This window comes from Danio rerio, chromosome 20 (assembly GCF_049306965.1).
Source record: "Danio rerio strain Tuebingen ecotype United States chromosome 20, GRCz12tu, whole genome shotgun sequence".
In the NCBI taxonomy this organism is placed as follows: domain Eukaryota; kingdom Metazoa; phylum Chordata; class Actinopteri; order Cypriniformes; family Danionidae; genus Danio; species Danio rerio.
This window is the reverse complement of record NC_133195.1, coordinates 25330777-25353968: the sequence shown is the minus strand read 5'-3', so window position 1 is coordinate 25353968 and position 23192 is coordinate 25330777. Positions and strand designations below refer to the sequence as shown.

Genomic DNA, 23192 nt, shown 5'->3' with positions numbered 1-23192 from the left:
TTAAACAAAAAAAATTGGGAAAGATTGTTATCTGCAAAACTAAACAGAAAACCCAAAATTCTTTGCCCTCTTGCTTCTCATTTGTATTTTTTTATCTTTATTTATAATTTTGACTAACTGACTGATTGTAATATTGAGGCAACACAGTGATCTCCATTCATTTTCTATTCAGCTTACTCTCTTTATTAATCAGGGTTCACCACAGAGGAATGAACTGCCTACTTATCCAGGATATGTTTTATGCAGCGGATGCCCTTCCAGCTGCAACCCATCACTGGGAAACACCTAAACTGATAATTTAGCTTACCCAATTTAAATATAGCACAGGTCTTGGGACTGTGGGGGAAACTGGAGCACGCGGATGAAAACCATACGAACACGGGGAGAACATACAAACTCCAAACAGAAACGACAAACTAACCCAGCCGAGGCTCGAACCAGCGACCTTCTTGCTGTGAGGCGACAGCACTACCTACTGCGCCACTGCGTCGCCCCTAAGTGAAATCATTTGTTCATTTTATTTTTTTTTTGCACTAACATTTTATATTTTAAATTGTAAATACTGACTTCTTTTCTTGTTATATACAGTATATATTTAAAGGTGACATGAAGTAATATACATTTTTTAACAAGTTAGGTTTAATTATTTATTCGCAGTAATATTTACAGTTTTTAATTATTGAATACAGACTGTTTACTTTTACATTATATATTAGCAGGTGACATGACATGATATCCTTGTTTTAAAATAAACAATTTTAATGATAACTTTGAAGTAATATTAGCCATTTAACTGCCTCTTACCTTAAGTACAGTATATGTTTTTAATGTGACATGAAGTGATATACTTATTATTATAAACATTCATGATATAACTTTTAATATGAAAGTAAAATAAAATTAAACAAAACATTTGTAATTTGTGACATCAAATAAACCCAAGATTTGTGTAAATAATTTTAGTAGAATTACAAACAAACATGTAATTAGTTTATATTGTATAAAAAAATTATATTTTTATGTGTGTAAATAAATAAATAAATTCTTTATTGATTAAACTTATCACAATGTACCACTGTGTGAACATGTTTGTCTGCTGTTTTGTATGATATTAACCTTTTTTTTTGTTTTGTTTTTTCTGAATAATTTTCATGTGAGCTTTAGCAAACCTTATTACTCCTTATTTGCATCCTGTAAACATGTAAATGTTCTTACTGATTCTGTGCCAAGCAGCCTGGTGCCAAGATGCCCTTCGTATCAGTTGTCGGTTTCAGATGTGTGAGCTCCAGCATGTCCACCTGAACATCTGTCACATGACCAGGCAACTGTGGCAAAACTGATAGAATTTTTTCAGCAAGATTGTCCCCATGGTGGCCAACAGCTCCTAGTTTGAAGAATCAGAGAAAAAGGAAATAGTTATTTTAAAGGCCGTAGCATAACAAGTTGTGCATAAACACCATGATATAACTTTGTAAGATGGAGACTCGTTCTAACAACGAAATACATTTTAATAGGCATTTTCTGTAAACCCTAATACAAATGTATGAGTCAACAATTATTTTATTTTAACATTTTGACCCAAATAAATACACTTAAATGTATTTTTTTCTCACATAGTATGTTCTCTTTCCATTAATCTGAAATGACCTGAAATGTATATGAAAAAAATAGATCTGACTCTAGTGCAATCCCTCCAGGATTTTGAGAGTCTAATTGTTCTTGAGATAAAAAAAAAATATATATATAAAAATTTTACCTGTTATTTTTATTATTATTTCTCAGTATTTTCTTAGCAAAACACAGAAGTTGAAACAAATAATGCTATACGATTTGACAATAAATCATCACAAAATTTGTAGATTAATGCTGAAAATATATATAAGTAGCTGCAAAATACTAAAGACAGGGTTCGTACAGTTGCCTGGAATCACTAAAAATGCTTGAATTTTGGTGTAGTGTTTTCAAGGTTTGAAAAGTGCTTCGATTTTGAAAAATTAAAGTGCTTGAAACAGCTTAAAGATTTTACTGTTTTGCTTTCATAAAAATGTATTTTACTAAATAGGTAATAATATATATATATTTGGGGTGACGCGGTGGCGCAGTGGGTAGCACGATCGTCTCACGCATTTGGTATAGGTGTATTGGGTAAGCCAAAAATTGACCGTAGTGTATGAGTGTGAATGAGGGTGTATGGATGTTTCCCAGTGATGGGTTGCAGCAGGAAGGGCATCTGCTGCACAAAGTATATGCTGGATAAGTTGCCGGTTCATTCCACTGTGGCGACCGCAGGTTAATAAAAGGACTAAGCCGAAAAGAAAATGAATGAATGAATGAATGAATGAATGCATACATGTATATCTGCACATGTGCCTATAAGCATGATCTTTTGTCTTTTTTATCTGTGCCTTGTGAAAGTTTTATTAATTCGCTATTTACACTTCCTTGGGTGTTTCCAAAACTTTCTAAATGTCTTTCTTCTGTTGATCACACAAAAATATATTTTAAAGAAGGCTGAAAACCTGTAACTATTGACTTCTATAAAAGGACAAGTGCATGCGATGGAAGTCAATGGTTACAAGTTTTCAGCATTCTTTAAAATATATTTTTGTGTGTTCAACCAAAGAAAGAAACTCTTAAATGTATGGAACAAGTGAAGGATGAGTAAATGATGACGAGTGTATGGGTGAACTATCTCTTTAACTACTAATGACTTAATATTCAGACAGATTGGACTGCACCTGTAAGATCAAGAGTTCTGTCCACAAACACTACTGATGCTTTATTAGGGGCCGTCTTCCTCCTGTTTTTGGCTTGTGGAAGATTGGCCAGCTCGGTTGCGATCAGACGGCTCATCGGACCCACCGAAAAGCTCTCCTCACGGGTACTGATGAACTCAAACAGGCCATTGAGGGTCAATGCAAGAGTTTTAATCTGAATCTGCAGCTCAGGTGGCAGAGAATGCACATCCATGTCCATCAGACTCCCAAATCTCTTCTTCTCCGGCCTCTTCTCATTGATGGACTCAAGATCAACGTCCAATAAAGGAAAGAGATTAGAGAAAGCAGGTAAAAGATGGAGGTGTTCTGTCAAAGGGGCGAAGACCACGGGAGCGTGCATGACCTCAGCAGTGTAGTTCATATCACCCATCCATTCACATAGTTTCTCCTCGAACTGCTCAAACACCGGGTTCCCCTCCAGATCAGCGTTCACATTATTAGCAAGCAGGTGAATGGAGTGAGGAACAGTCGTGAAAACCACACAGTACTGGAAGTGGCTGAGGGAAATGATGTCCTTTATAATGTCTGCGGTTCTACCTTTTAACACAGTGCTGACCACAAACACAGCTTTGGGTTCATTCTGTGCACCCGCTTCAAAGCTCGAGAACTGCTTGATGTTTCGAGCTCCAGCCTCGAATAGTAGCGCAGCTCCTCCGTTCCAGTGGAGACTCTCCGAGCACCGGTCATCCATGAAAACAACAGCCTTTTTTACCTTTGACAGCACCTTCTCCCACGTCTGACCGGGGAAACACACGAGACCATCTGCGGGCAACATATTTCCGCTAATGTCGGCGTTTTTAAATCTGAAGAAGCGATAAAACAGAGCAACTGTCAAACAGACACCACTCAAAACAAACCCATGTGAGTCTCTCGAAGGTGACGTGGCGCAGAGGCGTCGCGATAATATTGCGTCATTGTATCAGCTGTTTATTTGTTTTCATTTTTGAGACTTACAATGTTGTATATTAAACATGTAGGTATACTTATTGCATACGTAGCAATTTTTAAAAATCGATTACTCTATGATTATATATCTATATATTTTTAAATATATCTACGTTATTTTAGAACATACAAAATATATAGTTTTTATATAATTAAAAACAAAACAGACAGATGTGTATATATTTTATATATGAATATATATATATATATATATATATATATATATATATATATATATATATATATATATATATATATATATATATATATATATATATATATATATATATATATATATATTAATTAATTAATTTATTTATTTATTTATGAATAAAAATTTTATATTCCGTTTTATTAATATCCCAATAATATAATTCTTCATCTAAGTAGGCTATTTGATTTAACATAACTGACTTTTTATGCCTACCTGAATTCAGATATGTTCATTTTCGAAATGTTGCAAACATAGAAATAATTGAGATTTATCAGTGACCTAAAATTAATTTAAAAAAATGTTTTAAATTTAAACAAAATATGTGTTGAGTAAACATAATATGGGTGAATAAATGTTCATTCAAATCTAAATAAATAAACAAATACATGTATTTTAAAATGTAAACGTTAATAAATAAATGAATAAATAAATAAATAAATAAATAAATAAATAAATAAACAAACGAATGAATGAATGAATGAATGAATGAATGAATAAATAAATAAATAAATAAATAAAGAGCTCTGTCCACACTCTGTGCTCAGCTTATGCTCCTTGAGAGAATGAAACGAAATATTATCTATTGTAAAAAAAATAAAAATAAAAGTCAAGATCTAAAATTAAAGATATAGACAAATAATTGAATAAATAAACAAACAAACAAGCATTTATTAATTCCTTTAAGGCTTCCAGAAATTCTCGGCAGGATAAATTGGCAAGACCAAAAGAGGGGGGAAGTTTCAATGTAGCTTTCACAGAAGGGGCTTTTTATTGGAATATAATTTTGTAGCCTTTAATTTGTGTTGATGTTGGAACTTCCTGCGCGCCCCGCAGAGCACACGTGCACGTGCAGTGCGATGTGTCTCTCTGGTAACGCGCACCTGCTAGAGCAGCACGCGGCGTGTCACTGTGACAGCTGTGACGGTAAACCCTAAAACTTTCACCACACCACATAAACTTAACTTGTCGAACTCGCTGAATCACTGAGTTAAACTTAGCCTCTGGTCTAAAAACAAAGTTCAAATTCCCGGAGGTGATCATGTCTACGAAAGAGGTAGAGAAAACAGCTGATGAGAGCGCTGATGAGGAGACGGACTGGCTTTATGGAGGTGAGAAATAAACACATTGATGATTAAACTTTGAAAACTTGTGTGAATTGATTCAGCAACGAGAATAAAACGCCCTCGTGGTGAGATCAATAATCACTTGACCAGCATCTACCAAATTAAAAGCATTTGTGACCTGACCCTATGTTGACAGCAGAGACCGTTATTTATTCAGCTGCACGCGTTTCATAACATTTACTTTCAAATCACCCCCTTAGTGGCAGCATATGGCATTGATACATTTGCACACACCTAACATAACACAACATATGTTAAGAGAGGGCTGCTACATTAGTACAGCTGATTTAGACAGCTCGTTTCAGACGTGTGTATTATTTTTGTTAACGTGTTATTTGTTTGTTAAATGTTACTCAATGTTACTACAGAGGGCATATGGGGGGGGGGGGCAATCAATACAACTGAAGACGTTTTAATATATCAGGTTTTAAAATCGATTCATTGTTAAATTCAAAGCATTTTAGGCAAATAAAGGAACTATTATCTATTCGAAATACACTTTTTTACATTAAATCCGTTAACAATGTAGTTAAGCAAGTACATTTTAGTTGTGTTTCTTTTGTAAATAAAATTATTTGAAACTTTACAAAATAGTTTGATTAGAGAGTTAAGTTGTTACCAAAACAGCTAAAAGATAACTTACCCAGCTTGTAATGAGAAGCAATGGGTCTTTATTACAGCCCTACAACATAAAATATATCAGTGGTTACTATGTATCTTCTAAACAGTGCCTTTGTAACATGATACATTAACACTATAAGTATCTAATTTCTGTAGTTAGAGAATGCATCAATCAAGTTCTGGAAGTAAAAATATTTTGAAAGTGATTTCCTACAATATTTGCCTTTAAAGATTGGCCTGTCGTGGGCTATCCATTGTATATAGTATGTATTTGTTAAACCTAAATCTATATTAATTAAATGTTTTTAACAGTGGAATTTATTTGAAAATATGTTATCAATGGTGATGTCCAAAATGTCCACCATTAAGCTCTTCCCACTCTCGTGAATGACTGCAAATGGTGGATTTGTGTCATTCGCTCTACACTCTCAAACATTTAAATATATTTTTATGAGTAGTAAACAAAATCGAAACAGACTATTTTAGAACAACTAACAAATTTATTTTAATATATAAAAATATGTTTTATATCTCTATTTTTTATTTCATTGAATCTTTTGCAGGGAAACTGTAACTTTCCCCCTCATTCACATTCTATTACTTATAATCTTTTTAGTCATATTTTCATGTAATTGTTTTGCTTCAAATCACAGTTTGAAATGTTGTGATGACCCATTAAAAATTATTTTATGACCAATGCTGCTAAAAAAAAAGCATATAATGCAACGCAAGACAATAGTTGAGAGATGTACGAATTTTAATTTTTATTTTTTTTATTTGAAAAGATGACAATTTTGAGGAAGAGGAGACAACTGAGAAGGAAGTTTTCAGGTAAGTGTGCTCAAGCAAGTGTCTTTAGTGTTGTTGGATTAAATAAATAATAGCTATAGCTGAAGTCTTACTAGTCAGCTCTGATGGAAAACACTATAAAAGTGGTCTTTTCACTCTGCATTACCTGCAGATTACTGTAATAATAAGCATTCACACAGTCACATGTATTGTAAATAGTTATTATTAAAGACCCTGTCTTTAATATAAACAATTTTGAAATACAAATAAACTATCACTCAAAGGTCCTGTGAATTTATAATAAGTTTTTTAGATGTTAGTATCAATATGTTAGTTTTAAGGATATCTATAAGTTAGACACTTCCACATGGATCAATGATTTTTAGTATTAAAATGAAAATATTGAATTTTTCTCTAGTATTTGACATATCCCGCCCCCCTTCAAGACTCTTTTCATTTGATGCGCTTGAGCTTAATCACCCTGACTGGCAAAGCTATGATAAAAACAAAACACTAATGGCTGTTTTTTTTTTTAAGGAATGGGCTATTATACAGAATGTCTCGCCCTCTCTTCATGTTACCTTTAAGATCACGTCAAACATGAGAGGGGTCTGGCTGCAGACTCGGTGCAGTGCAATCTGAGCTGCATCCAATGCTTTTTAATGTGCTCGCCTAACTCCACCCCTACCTGTCACAGTGACGTCACTCACTCCATTGAGTGCATTGGGTCTGACATTGCATCGCTGAGTGATGCAATCTCAGCCTGCATCATAAAGGCTGCATCCAGATACTATTGTCAAACATTAATTAAAATTTGCACATTACAAAATGCTTCACAGGACCTTTAAAAATGTTGTTTGAAAGGTTTTGTGAATCTGCCCCCTGGATTTTTATCTAGATAAATCTGAATGAATAGATATGCATGTATGAACTAACTTTGGATTAATTCTTGCAGTATTATGTTGACACCTTTCAAAGCGTTTATCAGCCAGTTGATTTATTAATCTTCACAAATAACTTTTTCAGCAGTTTTTCCGGACATTTAATTTGCATATACAAATGTGCTTCATCAGCATTTACTAATAGATCCTTCAATTCTATCTCACACACACACAGACACACACACAAACATTTAAACTCTGCTGTTTTAGGATTTTCAGCTCCTGGCAATGTCAGTAACTTTCAGGTCACTTTAGCCCCGACCGCTTTTGCATTTGAAATGAGAGTTTACAAAATCTAATGATGTGTCGACTCAGAGCAAGAGAGGCTGACACATTTATTTCCTGTTAGGGCATGTAGCTCTGTACAAATGAAGCGTGTACATTTAATGCCTGTTTCACCGCTTAGTAATGACCATGGCTTGCGCATGTGACGCATCCTTTTTTTTGGCCAAAAATACTATGGAAGCGGATTAAGCCACGCGTGTCTGATGGAACTCTTTGGACGCTTGTTAAATTCAGCATTGAATGTGTTGTGCACAGAGCTGATACAGTATAAGCTGCTCTCTATTGCTCACTGGAGTAGAAATGAGAAGGAAAATTAACCATTGTTTTATTCCTCTTCTCACCCATTTTTTTAAAGAAGTTGTTTTCCTGTTTTTCTTCTAAAATACAAAATGAGTAGCCAGTTTGACTTAGTGGTTTTCTAACATAAGTTTGAATTGAGCATAAAGACAGGTTACAAATACAGTAATAATTTATATTTAGGCTTAATTTGCAACCTTATGAAAACTGACTAACACTTAACTAGAAAAAAAACAACATTTTTGTTATTGCTGTTAAAACATGATTTTGTAACATTTGCCACCATAGTGTAATCATCGAATGTGTTGTAAATGCATTGTTAATCAAATTGCAATAAGCTAAAAAAATTGTTACTATTATCTTTTTTGCATGATTAATTATAACGTTTTAAAATAATCATGTTTATGTTTTTAAAAAAAAAACATAAAATCATTATTTTATTAAATTGTTTTTGTATTTATTATATTTTCATTTTGTTTATGGGGTAAAGGGAACATTATATTTTATTTTAGTTATTGATAGTTTCTATTTTCCTGTACGGTTATTGTGCTTTTTTTTTTTATTCCATTTATATACTTTCTATTAAGTTTAATAAACAGGAAAAAAATATTCTTATCTTTGGGAAATACAGACATGTTGGAGGCTGTCCCAAAAATCTTAATATAAAAACAAACAACATAAAAAGCACAATAACATATTTAAAAAGTACTTACTGTATCTTGCGCAAATGTATTTTTTATAAATACATAATACGTATACATGTAGGGCCTGACATTAACACCTGCCAACCCGCCAAGTGCTGGTAGATTTCAGCTGTGGTAGGTTAGACAGCCTCTCACACTAGCCACTTTGGCTGGTTGAAAATGATTTTTAAATGGTAGTTTTCTTAAAAGCAGGATTTGACAATAGGGATGGCCCAATATGCATGCATATCCGAATATAGAATCGAGAAGCAGCACTACAAAAATGATAAAAATCATGAATAAAAATAATTGTATTCGCATGAGCAAAAGAAAGCAGGTGAATACCAAATAAGAGGATGATCACCCGCACTGACATCTGATGAGCTTGACTATTTAAAATGTGTGCGTTCCCATTTTCTTACGTGAAGCAACTGTGAATAGAAACGTAACTAATGTGATCGGTTCTCTTTTAAATACAAGGCAAAAAGTTATGATCATGCACCCACAGTCTTGCTGCTTTCAAGAGCTCCAGATTTGTCTTTTTGTAAGCAGCACCGGTTGCTTTCGCTTTAACCACAAATTTTTTTAACTGATTATAATTTGGCCTAATTAACCATGTGCGTGTGATCAGCCTTTTATTATCGCACACTGGTTTTCACCTGCTTTCTTTTGCTTTAACATTGTTTAATTACCCTTTTTTACAATTACATTGCTTTAACAAGAGATTAACTCCCCATTTTTGTGTAGAACTGGTGATCTGTGAACTTTAGCCAGGACAGATTACTGTGCAAATTTTAGATATAATAATTACTTTTTTCATTTTCAACGAAATGTTTTGTTAAATAAAAAAGTATAGCATACAGCTATATTTTGCTTGTTTTGACGCATTTAAAATGTGTGGCTAAGAAATAATTATTTATGTTTGCTGATCAAACTTTGCTGATCAAGCTTTGCTGATTAAACTTGGTCAGAGATAAATTTGGTAAATTCTTCTTTTTGAGCTCTGAAAAGTCATGTGAAATAAAAACTTAACTGTAATACGACACTATAAAACTAAAACCCATTTGCTCATTATTATTGAGAAAGCCCATACACGACACACAAAAATCTAAATTAAGTAATTTTAAAATGTCAAAGTCATATTTATGCATATAAAATATTTCCCTAACAATAAAATTGTGGCTATTGAAAATGCAGGCCTTTTTAATCGTTTACTATAGATCGGCTGTGAAGCGTGCATTAGTATCATCAATAATTGAGTTTTCTGGTGAAAAAAATATTAAAAAAACAGGACACGGAGGAGTAATTTGGTTAAAAAAAAAAAAAAAAAAAAAAAAAAATTTATATATATATATATATATATATATATATATATATATATATATATATATATATATATATATATATATATATATWTTWTATATATATATATATATATATATATATATATATTATTATATATATATATAATATATGTATATATATATGTATGTATATATATATATATATGTATATATATATATATATATATATATATATATATATATATATATATATATATATATATATATATATATATTTATGTATGTATATATGTATGTATGTATGTATGTATATATATATATTGCATTATAGCTTAAACTTTATAACGCAAAAACAACATTACGTACGCATAATACAGTTTTTTTGGTCGGTAAAATCAGGTGACTGTTGAAATTCTAATTTTTTAACCCAACTGGTTAAATAAATAAATAACCCAATAAAGGGTCAAAAATAAACCAACAAAGCACAAAAGATGTAACCCAACTGGTTATTAATAAATTACTCAATAAATGTTAAAAAAAAAACAATAAAGCACTAAATATTTTTAACTCAACCATTGGGTTAAATTTATAACACAACATTTTTTAAGTGATATCAAAACAGTGGTAACAATGGTTAATCTGCATAATTGGATGTTTAACTACAACAAATAAATGTCAATTCAACAACCCCAAAGTCATTCTTAACAACAATGATAATTAAGGCATGTAGAAAGATAAAAAAAAAAAAAAAGAATATTTTAAAGAAGCTTTTTTTAGGCATAGAAAATATTGGTAACAGTTTACTTGATGGTCTAATTGAGTATTAATAGACTGTTTGCTTAATATCTGTTGATACTGCTCCTTCAACAGACATTTAACAGACTATAAGAAACTTTGCAAGTACATGTTTAACCCCAACCTAACAGACTTATAATCTAATGATAATTAGTTGCAATGTAACTTAAATCAACAAACAGACTATCAATATAAAGTGTAACTAAAATATTCTTTCTTTTTTTCATAAAACTATGTGTTCACTAGAATAGGAATAATATGTGATATTAGCCATTGTTTTATCCCTCTGCTTTCCGGCCCAGTGTTAGCTGTTTCTTGGAGTCAGCGCAGCGGTTTTTATCGGTTGGATTGCTTCACCTTCATTAGCTTCGTGGAGTAAAACTCAAACCCAAGCGAGAATTTTCCCTCACGTTGCATTGGCCTTAAATAAGCCTGATGAGGATGCAGTGATATAGGCCTCACTTACACTAATGTAGGCCTGCAGCTAAAGATGCGCTTGTAAATTGATCCTCCTCATTGGACGTGTATATATTTGCTGAGTGTAAAAGCTTTTTTATTGTTCTGTAGCATCAATTAGTGCATGTGATTAAATCGGACAGCTGAAAGAAAGTCTGTTCATCCAAAATAAAATGAAGTCTCTTCTGCGCAGTAAACACCTGACCTCAGATGACACTTAAATTAGTATTTACCAACAAGGAAGTACTTTGAGAGGCTTAAATAGACTGAAAAAAAGAAATACTTGATTTTCTTTAATACACCAAATGCATAGCTCTTATTTTAATATATGAAAATGTGTGATGTTTTGTGATCTGTTGAGTTTATGTAAACCTGTGATCGGTTAAAATAGTTGGGTTAAAAATACCCCAGCATAGATTATTATAGCACCTTCACAACTATGGACTATTTTTAACCCAATGCATTGGGTTATAAAATTGAACCCAAAGTGTTGGGTTATTTTGATTAAATGTTATTTTTATTATTTTATTTAAATTTATAAATATGGCTGTGTAAATAAATTACATGCAGTTTTCAAAAACATTGAAAATGCTGTATTTCCACTACATTTTAAGTTCCAGACACAGCGTTTTTATCCATTTAATATAAACCGGCTACAAAGTGCACGATTGTATCATCAAAAATTAAGAGTGCGGGTGAAACAGATAGAAAAAACACCACACGGAGAGGTAATTTGATTTAAAAAAAATAATAATAATAATAATAAACTTGAGCTTAAACTTAAACTCAAAGTAAAGTTTGTAGACAAACTTTATGGTGGCTTGAGAAAGCCTAGTCTGAGAGTTTAAAGTAGTTTTAAAGTTTAAATAACTGAAGTAGTTTTTAAGAAGTTTGAAACAGTTGGCATACATAGATAAGTACATATAGGTTGCATGTTTCTAGTATGGATTGGCAAGTTTCTTTCTAGGCGATTGATTGGGGGTTCTGAGTTGTTAAGTGGTTGCTAGTGTGTTCTGAATGGTTGCAAAGGTGTTGCTAAGGTGTTCTGAGTGGTTGTTAGGCGGTTGCAAAGGTGTTTTGACTGGTTAAGGTGTTCTGAGTGGTTGATAGGGTGTTCAGAGTGGTTGCTAAGATGTTGCTAGGTGGTTGCTAGGGTGTTCTGAGTGGTTGCTAAGGCGTTGCTTGGCAGTTGCTAAAGTGTTGCTAGGTGGTTACTAAGGCGTTGCTAGGTGTTTGCTTAGGTGTTGCTTGGTGGTTGCTAAGGCATTCTGAGTGGTTGCTAGGCAGTTGTTAGGGTGATGCTAAGGTTTTCTTAGGTGGTTGCTAAGGTTTTTCTAGGTCGTTGCTGAGGTGTTGCTAGGTGGTTGCTAGGGTGTTCTGATTGGTTGCTGGGCAGTTGCTAAGGCGTTGATAGGTGAATGCTAAGGCATTGCTACAGTAGGTTGTTTCTAGACGGTTACTAAGATGTTATTCTAAGGTGTTGCTAGGCAATTGCCAAGGTGTTCTAGGTTGTTGCTTAGGTGTTGCTAGGTGTTTGCTAGGGTGTTGAGTGGTTGCTAAGGCATTGCTAGGTGGCTGCTAATTTTGTTTCTAGTATGATTAGTACGTTTGTTTGTATGTTTCTTGAATGGATTGGTATGTTGTTAGTATGAATCAGTATATTGCTAGTATGTTTGTATGTCGTTAGTATGTTTCTAGTATTCATCAGTATATTGTTAGCATAAATTGGCATGTTGTTGGTATGTCCAATGTAAAGTCAACGGCAATTTTTACAATGGAAGTCTATGGGACAGTTGTTAGGGTGCCATAAGTGGTTGCTATGGTGTGGCTAGTAAGTTAAAAGATTGGTAGTCTGAGTTAAATGAGTTTAGTCCAATGTTAAAGAGCCCATATTATGGGTTTTTCAAAAAAGCCCTTCCATGTAGTGTGTAACACAGCTCTAAGTGAAGAAGTATCCAGCTAAGGCTTAAATCTGTTAGTGTACAGTGTTTAAAACTGTTGATACATCTATAAAAGAGTCGACTCATAGTGCTTCAAACGAGTCACCTTGATACCGAGTCATTAGGTGTTTCGCCATGACGTACGAATGAAACCAAGTTATTCACGTGCACGCGCAAACCCGGGAGATTTCAAACCTGCGGTCCCGACCTCTGACATAGAAACCCAGACACACACACACAAACACACACACACACAAACATGCCGGTCGATTGAAGTCACACTGCAGATGGATATTATTGAGTCTCTACTCAAAGATGAAACCTCAGCATTATAGCCAAGCAGTTGGAAACTACAGGAAACTTCTGGAAACGGCATGCTACAAAGAATACTTCATCGGCGTTTGTTAAAAGAAGGATACGTAGTTACGTTTAAAACGCGATGCGTGCTGCTTTGTTTACGGAGCTCCGTGGAGGAGGAGTAGTGTGTGTGTCTGTCTGTGTGTGCGTGTGTGTGTGCGCGCTGTCATCCGGAGGTGTACGTGTGTGTGTGCGTGTGTGTGCGTGTGTGTGTGTGCAATATGTGTGTGTGTGTCTTTGAAAAGAGCAGAGTGAGACAAGCTAGGAGATCTCCTCAACTGTTTTTGGAGTTTTTGCTCAATGAAATAGTCGTTTGTATTTTCAAGTCCATAGTCTGTATTTACATTGACCCACTGGCAGCTAAAATCCACGCCTACACTATCGAGCGTGTATGAACTGTGATTACTTTTATATTGCTGATTAGCTGTTGCATTTCACTCTCTCACTGAAGGCAGTCGACCAATCGCAACAGACTGTCATTGGTCCAATCAGCGCAGATTAGCTTCGCGCTAAGGAGGGGTTTGGGAACAAATGAATCACTGGACGATTCATACAGGAGTCGCTGGGATAATTAGATAAAAATAAATGCAGATTATAAGACCATGAAAGTGTTTTTTGACCTTGCATTCATATTAGACTGTTGTTGGAGACCCTTACAACCAGGATATGACCATATTTCATGTATAATATGGGCTCTTTAAGTCAATAGGACTTTTCCAAATGTTCCGGGTCAGTTTTTGGAAAACCGCCAGACGCATCAGTTGGAAGAAATAGCAACCTGAGTCAGACCAGTTTAAAGGTCTGGAGTTAGTTTGGTGTTTGTTGCTTGAAAGGTCTACGAGGAGAAGCATATAGTAATTAGTCTCAGAAGAAGAAGAAGACGAAGGTTTATTTGAACCTAACTGTATGTTGGCTTTCTTAAGCCACCATAATAAACATTACAGTATAATACAAAAACAACATTGTGCACACTTATTAATGGAGTTGTTCTGTGTCACTTAAAATTTGTTGAAATAAAAAAAAATTACCCAACTGGTTAAGTTATTAATAAATAACCCAACAAAGGTTAAAATAACCCAACAAAACATGAAATATTTTTAGCTCAACCATTGGATTAAATAAATAACACAATGTTTGTTTAGTGTATGAAATACATACAGTATTTGATGCTTTAAAACACCTTTATATATTAAAAATCATTTCCTTGGCTAAATCATTTTGTTGTTTTAAATCTCCCTCATCTAATTTTTTATTGTCCCATATTTGTTTTTATATTTTCTAAAAATGAACTGTGTATTTTTTTATATATTTTTTTTGAAACCGTGCACTACAAAAATGCTCCCACCATTTTGTTTTACCCAGTGTATTGAATAAATTTGTATACTATTGAACTCATTTGTGTTTATTTGTTAAATCTAATTCATCTATTACCTCTTGTCACTTTTTTTTCTCTTTATTTTTAATTTAATGACTTGCATCATTGTCTAATCTGACATATCAATTACAAACCCATATCTCTCTTCTGCAGTGCTCTGATTGGGGATGTGGATGGTGTCAATGGAGTGTGTTACCAGGTACTAACTTAAGCCAAACACATTTTGAAATGGTGTTTATTTCCTTAATCTTTATAATGTAGTGAAGTCATTTGACATTCACAAAACAACCATTTTGTTTTTCCCTCCTCAAAGGACAGTGACTCAGACAGTGACGACGATGTCTGTGTGACCATTGGTGACATTAAAACAGGCGCATCTCAGGGCTCGTGAGTGATTCAGTTAGAGGTTTATAACTGTATTAGTAACTGTATGTCACCGTGATTTAGAGATACTGAACATGTCTTAAAGTATTCTTGGTATTATAAATTGCAATAATAATGTGGTTTGATGTGCAGGTCATTTGGTTCCGGGTCCATCAATCTGAACCTAAAATCCTCTGCATCAGGTAATAAAGTGCAGGTAATTAGTCTGTTAAACTGATATTCAGTTCAATTTAGCAAAAACTAGTTTACTACCATGAATAATTTCATTTATTAGTTAGTTTGTTTTGTCATGTAATTATTTTCTCCAATACATTACTTAATACACTGTATGTAGAAGATAGGAAGTGTATGCTCATGATATAAAGTTATGATTGAAGCATATATACATTTTTGAATTTGATAATGTTTGATCCATTTAGTTACTATCTGTTTTGTGAACATCTCTTAGTTGAAATATCATATTCATGACAATACTAAAAATCAAAATAACATTCAGTTTTCAGGAATTCTCTTATTTAGTTAAAATGATGAATAATTGCCACTTTCTGCAAGGTGTATGTAAACTTATGAACAGAGCTGTAGTTTAGGATGCTTTTACAAATCAGTTGGTGACTACTGTACTGTATATCAGTGTTACTCAACTGGTGGGTCGCGACCCAACAGTTGGTCGCAGGAACATTTTCAGTGGGTTGCAGAGTGTGTGGTTAAAAACAACAACAACAAACGTTTAATTTTTAACTTATTGTGCTTATACTAGACTTTTATTTTGAAATGCGCGAGTGACAACCATAGCGTTTGACACGTGAAATTTCATTTAATTATAGCAACAAATACGTCGAAGCACAAGTACGACCCCGAATATGTAAAGTATGGATTTACATATATTGACCACAAAAAAGGCATAAAACCTCAGTGTGTCATATGTAGTGATGTGCTCTCACAAGAGCAAATTTAGAAACCAAACATTTGTCGTTTTTACTTTGTAATATTTCTATAATTTGAGACATTTTCTTAAAGGACAGCAATAAAATATTGTTTATTTGTAAGTCTTGGGGATTTTCTTATGATTTATCTGTCACTACTTGTGTATGTTAACAAATAAATGCAAACTAATTATAGTTCCTAAAATTATATTATAGTTCCTCAAAATTAGGGTCTCGGGTTGATGACCATGTAAAAATGTGGGTCCCATGGCCAAACCAGTTGAGAACCACTGCTTTAGATGTTCACGGTGATATAAGTAATTTCACATTTGTTAGTAAAATAGCGCTTTTATTTCCTTTTATTTTCAGTCTTAACTGTCTTAAATTAGTCTAAATTCATTCTAATCCTAAATATTTGTATGTGTCTGTCAGTGGTTCAGAAACAACAGAAAAAAGTCAATGTTGAACAAACTAAAATAAATGATTTATGTAGGTTTATGTCAAACATTTAAGTACAAAATGTGGTCCTCTCCATCTCTCTCCGCATTGATGCAATTAGTCTGAAAAAACTTTTTAAATTTAGATAAAAAAGATACAAATATGAAGTGCAGCTGCCAACTGACATCCACACTTTGATAAATACTAATTATCTACACCAGGAAGTTAAAATTAACATTAAGAGCAAATAAAAACACACTATAAAAATGCGGAAGCTTGTCTTCAAACGGTTATATACTAATAATAATTATTTCAAATACTTCACCCAAAAAGCTTAATCACCATTTATTTTCACCTTCAAGTGGTTCTAAACCTTTATGAGTTTATTTTACCATTGAACACAAAAAGAGATATTTTGAAGAATGTCAAACTCAGTTCCAAAAGGGCCGCAGCTCTGCACAGTTTAGTTCCAACCCTATTTAAGTTTTGAGTTTTGACACCCCTGCATTATAGGATAGGATCCATATTTTTAAATGGAAGTCAGTGGCCCAGTTCAGTTCCCATCATTCTTTAGAACAGGCATGTCCAAACTCTGTCCTGGAGGGCCATCGTTCTGCAAAGTTTAGTCTCAACCCCAATCAGACACACCTAGGCTATCTAATCAAGCTCTTACTAGGCTTTCTAGAAACATCTTTGCAGGTTTGTTGAGGCAAGTTGGAGCTAAAATCTGCAGGACACCGGCCCTCTAGGACCGAGTTTGGACACCCTTGCTTCAGAATATCTTGATTTGTGTTCATCAGAAAAATAAAACTGGTTTCGAACAAATAGAGAGCGAACAAAGGCGCTGAACAAAGTGATTGGGCATTTGGGAAAAGTGGGTGGGCATAAAAGAGGTGGCGCTTGAGTGGTTTAGGTCCTATTTGGAAGGGTGGATGTTTGTTTAGCGTCAGCATTGGGGATCATGTATCTTCCCCTGCCCCTCTGTTGCATAAGGTCCCACAGGGCTCAGTATTAGGCCCTCTTATTTTTCTCTATCTGCTCCCCCTCGTGTCAATAATTAGAAGGCATGGCTTGTCTTTCCACCTGTATGCTGACAACACCCAGATCTACGTCCCTATTAGAAAAAGTGAGACTATTAGATCACTGCTCCAGTGTCTAGATGACATAAAGTCCTGGATGGCTCTTAATTTTTTAAGCGTCAATGAAAAGAAAATAGAAGTCATGGTTTTTTGGGATACTACTGTGACTTCCACGATTGATTTGAGTGACCTAGCTCAGCACATCAAACCAACCATCACAAATCTTGGGGTTAAACTTGATCCTGACTTAAAGTTGGACAATAAAATAGGGGCAGGGGTCAAAGCAAACGTTTTCCAGCTGAGACAACTGAGGAAAATAAAGCTATTTCTGTCAAGACAACAATTTGAAACTGTAATCCATGCCTTTGTCACTACTTGCCTGGATTACTGTAACTCACATAGGGATAAGTGGGTCTTCTGTGGCCCGTCTACAGCTTGTGCAAAGTGCTGCAGCACGTCTTTAAACAGGGAGTCGTAAGTTTGATCATATCACTCCGATTTTATGCACACTTCACCAGTTACCTGTACAATGTAGAATTCATTTTAAAATTATTTTGTTGGTCTTTAGATCCTTAAATGGTTCTGCCCCACACTTCATATCTGAACTGCTACACCCCTATTTACCGACGTGTGCTCTTAGATCAGCAGATCAGCTGCTTCTTAGAGTCCCAAAAACCAGACGCAAGCTTATAGGTGACCATGTATTTGCGGTGGCTGCCTCCAAGTTATGGAACGCCCTACCTTCTTACATCCGAAAGGCCCCCTCGATATCTCTGTTCAAATCACATCTCAAAACTTACCTTTTCTTCTTGGCCTTTGTCACCTTATCTGATATCTGTTGAACAGTATAAATGTAAGCCTTATGCGTGCAGTTGTTTTACTACTTGAGATGTATACTATGTGTTATGTGTGGTTAGTGTTTTATTTTCATTTTACTGTTGAGCACTTTGGTCTGCTGCCCGGTGGTTGTAGAGTGCTTTATAAGTAAAGATGAATGAATGAATGAATGAATGAATGAATGGATGAAAGAATAAATGAATGAAAGTGAACTATCCATTTAATGGTTAAATATAAAATGTTAACACATCATTGGTAATCTAAATTATTTTGATTAGCACCCATTTGATATCCATTTGTATAGTCCTGTATATACATTATTAAATACCTTCGTGAAGAAAGCATTAATTTTCAACCAGCCTGTCCAGTGCAGCTGAAAATCCTTCAGAAAATTTCTCTGGTATTGGTTTGATCTCAGTGTGTGTGTGAATCTACCCTATAACTTCTTATCTACTCTGAGTCAGGCTCCAAGTCCAGAGGGCTGGATGCTGAAGGCGCTGTCCTGCAGGTGGATGTGGAGTCATTTGAGGAGAAGCCGTGGAGGAAACCAGGTGCGTTTAAAGTGTGTGTGTGTGTGCTAATGTTTCCATAAATTAAAAAGTACCTTTCTCAAGTACACTCTTAAACAGTGCATGTGTATAAACGCAGGTGCGGATCTGTCTGACTACTTTAACTACGGTTTTAATGAGGACTCCTGGAAAGTGTACTGTGACAAACAGAGACGACTGCGCATGAGCCTAGAAATCCTGAGCCTGGGGTCATCCAACAAGATAACGGTACTTTCAGTACATCTAAAATATGCCCTCACTTCTCTCATGACGATTCATGTTGATGTTAATAATGAGTTGCTATAGGGCATTGATTATCTCTGTTGCAAAGCCTAGTGAGCGGCTTTACTGCTTTTATAGCCAACTGTATACAAAGGGAGCTTCTTAAAGGATAGTTCACTCAAAACTGGACGTTTATTCACCCTTCACTTGCCGTTGGTTCTTTTTTCTGTTTAACACAAAAGGAAGACAATTTGAGGAGTGTTAGTAACTGGTTTAGCCATTGCCATCCATTATATGAGCCAAAGTACTGTGGAAATCAATATTTACTAGTTTCCAGCATTCTTCAAATGTTTTATTTTGTGTTTAGCGGAAGAAAGAGGCTCAAACTTAGTTTAGATCAAGTGGATGGTAAGTAAATGAGGACAAAATAGAAAAAAGTGTAAAATATACTGTTAACTGTCATGAAACCTCTTAAGGGAAAGATTAGGAGTGCCCTATATAGGACGCAACTCAATGCAGCACACAAAGTGTGATGTGTTCATGCCCTCCTTTGAAGTTAGAATTTATAATTTGGAAGCTCATAATTGTGAGATTAGGTCTGTTTAGATCATTTTGAAAAAATAAATATCTACAAAATGATGAGTATATTTAATAATACACTTTAGATGTGCTTATGCATTTTTTTAATCATGTTATTCAGCTCAATAAGACTGTACTATAACCTGAATTGTTCCATATGCGGTTTGTTGGACAATGTAAAGTAGTTTTTAATTGCTTTTTCCATTGTGAGTTAAAAAACATGTAATTTCAACAAATTTGTACAGAGGCCGCATCATTTGGACGTGACATTTTGTTCTCATTAATGTCACTAACAGAGAAACTCTGCAACTTTGTGTTTACTTTCATATGTACTCGACTCGTAATTCTCCTTTTACCCACTTGACTTGAAAGCATCCTATAGAGAATACTTGACTTGCTATTGATTTTCGTGGATTGATGTTAGAATCAAGGCTTGGCATTAACACTCGCCAAATGTAGGTGGATTTCAGCAGTGGTGTGTAACACTATAAATCCCGCTGTTTGATTTTTTTTTTATATACTATAACTGCACTCTATAATTTATTTATTTTTGTCTTAGAAAGGTGGATTTTTTAACCCTTTGAAAGAGAATTGTTCCAGCCAGACAAGAAACCAGAATAAAACCTCAACCCAGAGACGCACTGAAGCGTTAGCAGGAATGATTCTGATATTTTTCGCATTTATTATAAATGTAATAATTTATAATGTATGCCATTGACAGTAAAAAATTTTGAGTTTTCTGAAGGAGAAGTCAAAACAAATGGGCACAACTGCCCACAGAAACCTACAGAACAACCATATTTTGGTAAGGTTGTGCTTTTAATTTCTTATAATTAGAAATTATTACTACTAGTTAATCAATACAGACCAAGGGCTGTTTTTCGATTAGTCAGTGAGTTGTTAATATTATGTGGCTTACATTTTAAAAACAGCATGGTCGATTAGGCATGGGACGATAACTGTGTTCAAGGTATACCGCGGTTTGGAAAAGTCATGTATGTGTAAGATTTTTTATTTAAAATATATAAATAAAATATATTGTGTTCAAAGTGGAAAAGGTTGTTGTTTTTTACCCAAACATTTAAACAGAATATATTTTAGAGCAGTAATCACAATACTGTGAAACCGTGATTTTATATCCAAGGCTGTCATACCGTCAGAATCTTATACCGGCCCATGCCTATGGTCAGTGTTGGCTGTTTTTGCTCTATTTTGTTCTTAAAAATGGTCAAACAAGTATAACTGCAGAACAGTTGCATATCTTCAAACAACACAGAGAAGTGTTTTGTTACTGAATGTGTTTCTGTTTTCAAAGATTCATGTAAATCAATGATTCATTTTTAAAAACTGCCACTTGATACATTCTTGAGTTTCGAATCAGACATGTGAATGAATTGGTTGAATTTGGTTTGAACTTCATTTTAACTTTTTTGTGTTTTTCACCATCCACTGTGGCTGGTGTTTTTACAAAGTTTATAGTCACCCAGTTACTTCACTGGCCAAGAGTTATTATGCTCAATCTAAAACATGCTAAAATCTAATTCTTACTTTTTTTAGTTAGTTTCAGTAAATGTAAGACAACACTTCAGTTGTTACCAATTAAATGAATGTGTTGATGTCAAAAAAATTGTATTGGAAAAAATAAAAATCAATAATACATGGTATACCAAACCTTGTTAGCATTGAGTCCAATAAGCTTTAAGGATTATCATACATGGCTTGATTAGGCAAAATATAAAGATCATTTATTATGCATCATGCAGCAGATAGATTAGGAGGCTCTTGAGATTGTAGAGTACTGTGTGCGTGCATATATATTTATTTTCCCTTTCCTTCTTTCTTCATCAGGTGCATCAGAGCTCTCATGATTTGTCAGAATATTCATCCAGGTGCGTATATCAATTCTACTGCAAACATATCAGTATAAATCATACAAATGAATATAGGTATTATACACGATTTTCCTAAAATTATATCAGGGAGAGTAAATTACAATTTATTTTAATTTTAGTTATGTGTTTATATATTTTATATCCATTTAATTATTTTTGTAGAACTGGTTCTCGAAAGTGTTGACAAAAAAACAACGTTTTGGGTGTACAATGGTTTGGTTTGTCCTAGGTCTTTTTTGAGTCTTCCTACTATTTTCCTAGCAGTAAAGGTAAATGTTAGTGTCTTACATCATTACTTATTTTTAGGCACTGGAGTATGATAAATATTTGCAGAATATAAAATAACATTTAAATTGGTTGAACTTGCTTGAAGGTATACCAGTGAAACAAAAAAGGACACTCATGCTTTTTATATTTACAGTGAGAAACTATATCAAAAAAGTATAATGAAGAAGTTGAATTAGTGTACTTGGTTGTGTTTTCAATATTTTTGTACTTAAACCATCACATGCATTAGAGTTGTTTGGTGTAAGGCCAGTGTAGGATACTTAATGGCCGATTATTTACTACTCCTTCCAAGTAACAGCGTCATTATGTGATAATCGCTTTCTGCTGTTGTCCTAAATGCTCCATACGCACGTTATCATGCCTCTTTACACCAGTCTTATTTCAATTTTTTTACTCCCTCATGATTTCTATCAGCTCTTGTTTTCTGTTTTCCCCTGAAGAAAACATCCTGATGGGTGAAACCTTCTGATATTTCACTAGTTCTTCTCAGTAAGACGCAACACAAATATACACACACACACACACACACACACACCACGATGTAGTCCTGGTGGTCCAGACTGCCTTTGGTCCTGGGCAGGAGTTTGCGGGGGTGATTTTTAATCAGCCATTCCTTGAACCTCTCCTCGATCAGTTGAAGGTTACGCTTCGCTCAGGGGGACGTGTATGAACCGAAGCATTCAAGGGTAAAGCAACAGTCCGGCTTTCATTATTACACATACACGCACAGACAGGATGCAGAAGTCAGTCACAGTACACCCGTTTAAACAGAGCATGAGGTGGCATTTTCAGAACCAAACAGGCCTCGACAGAGATTGTCATTCGCTCTTGTTCAGCTCCATTATAATGCAATGGTTTTGCACAAAATAAAGAGTTCACTTGAGTTCATGTGCTTATTCAGGTACAGCTTGACTGAATGAATGGGAAATACATTTATTAAAGTTGATAAGAAATGAACGTTCACCCTATGCTCTAAACATGGGTTATTGACTTTATTGCGAACTATTCATAATTGCCTTACTTAAAAAAAAAAAAATTAAAGGGATAGTTCACCCAAAAATGTAACTTTCCTCATTAATTACATGGTGTGGTAGTGGTT

At 34.3% G+C, this 23192-nt stretch overlaps 2 protein-coding genes across 11 annotated transcripts in view; one reads left to right on the top strand and one right to left on the bottom strand.

Moving 5' to 3' along the window:
- The window catches only part of scfd2 (sec1 family domain containing 2), a 271851-nt gene extending 268196 nt beyond the window's left edge, over nt 1-3655 (bottom strand). For all 4 annotated transcript variants that reach the window (XR_012395694.1, XR_012395693.1, XM_073933239.1 and 1 more), the window contains 2 exon segments: nt 2739-3655; nt 1216-1384 (listed from right to left, as the gene is read on the bottom strand). Coding sequence is in view for 2 of the 4 variants with exons in the window: in XM_073933239.1 (XP_073789340.1) it covers nt 1216-1384; nt 2739-3552 (983 nt within the window). In the remaining 2 variants the exon portion in view is untranslated.
- Nucleotides 3656-4759: 1104 nt separating this feature from the next.
- Nucleotides 4760-23192, top strand: part of fip1l1a (FIP1 like 1a (S. cerevisiae)) — a 56462-nt gene continuing 38029 nt past the window's right edge. For 4 of the 7 annotated variants that reach the window (XM_073934089.1, XM_073934088.1, XM_073934087.1 and 1 more), the window contains exons 1-9: nt 4760-4860; nt 4955-5045; nt 6467-6512; nt 15057-15102; nt 15217-15290; nt 15420-15469; nt 19029-19115; nt 19213-19340; nt 21762-21802. In XM_073934089.1, coding sequence (XP_073790190.1) covers nt 4976-5045; nt 6467-6512; nt 15057-15102; nt 15217-15290; nt 15420-15469; nt 19029-19115; nt 19213-19340; nt 21762-21802 — 542 coding nt within the window. In that variant the 5' untranslated portion in view covers nt 4760-4860; nt 4955-4975. Of the gene's footprint in view, nt 5046-6466; nt 6513-15056; nt 15103-15216; nt 15291-15419; nt 15484-19028; nt 19116-19212; nt 19341-21761; nt 21803-23192 lie in introns of all 7 variants that reach the window. The other 3 variants (XM_073934091.1, XM_073934090.1, XM_073934092.1) reach the window with 2 other exon arrangements.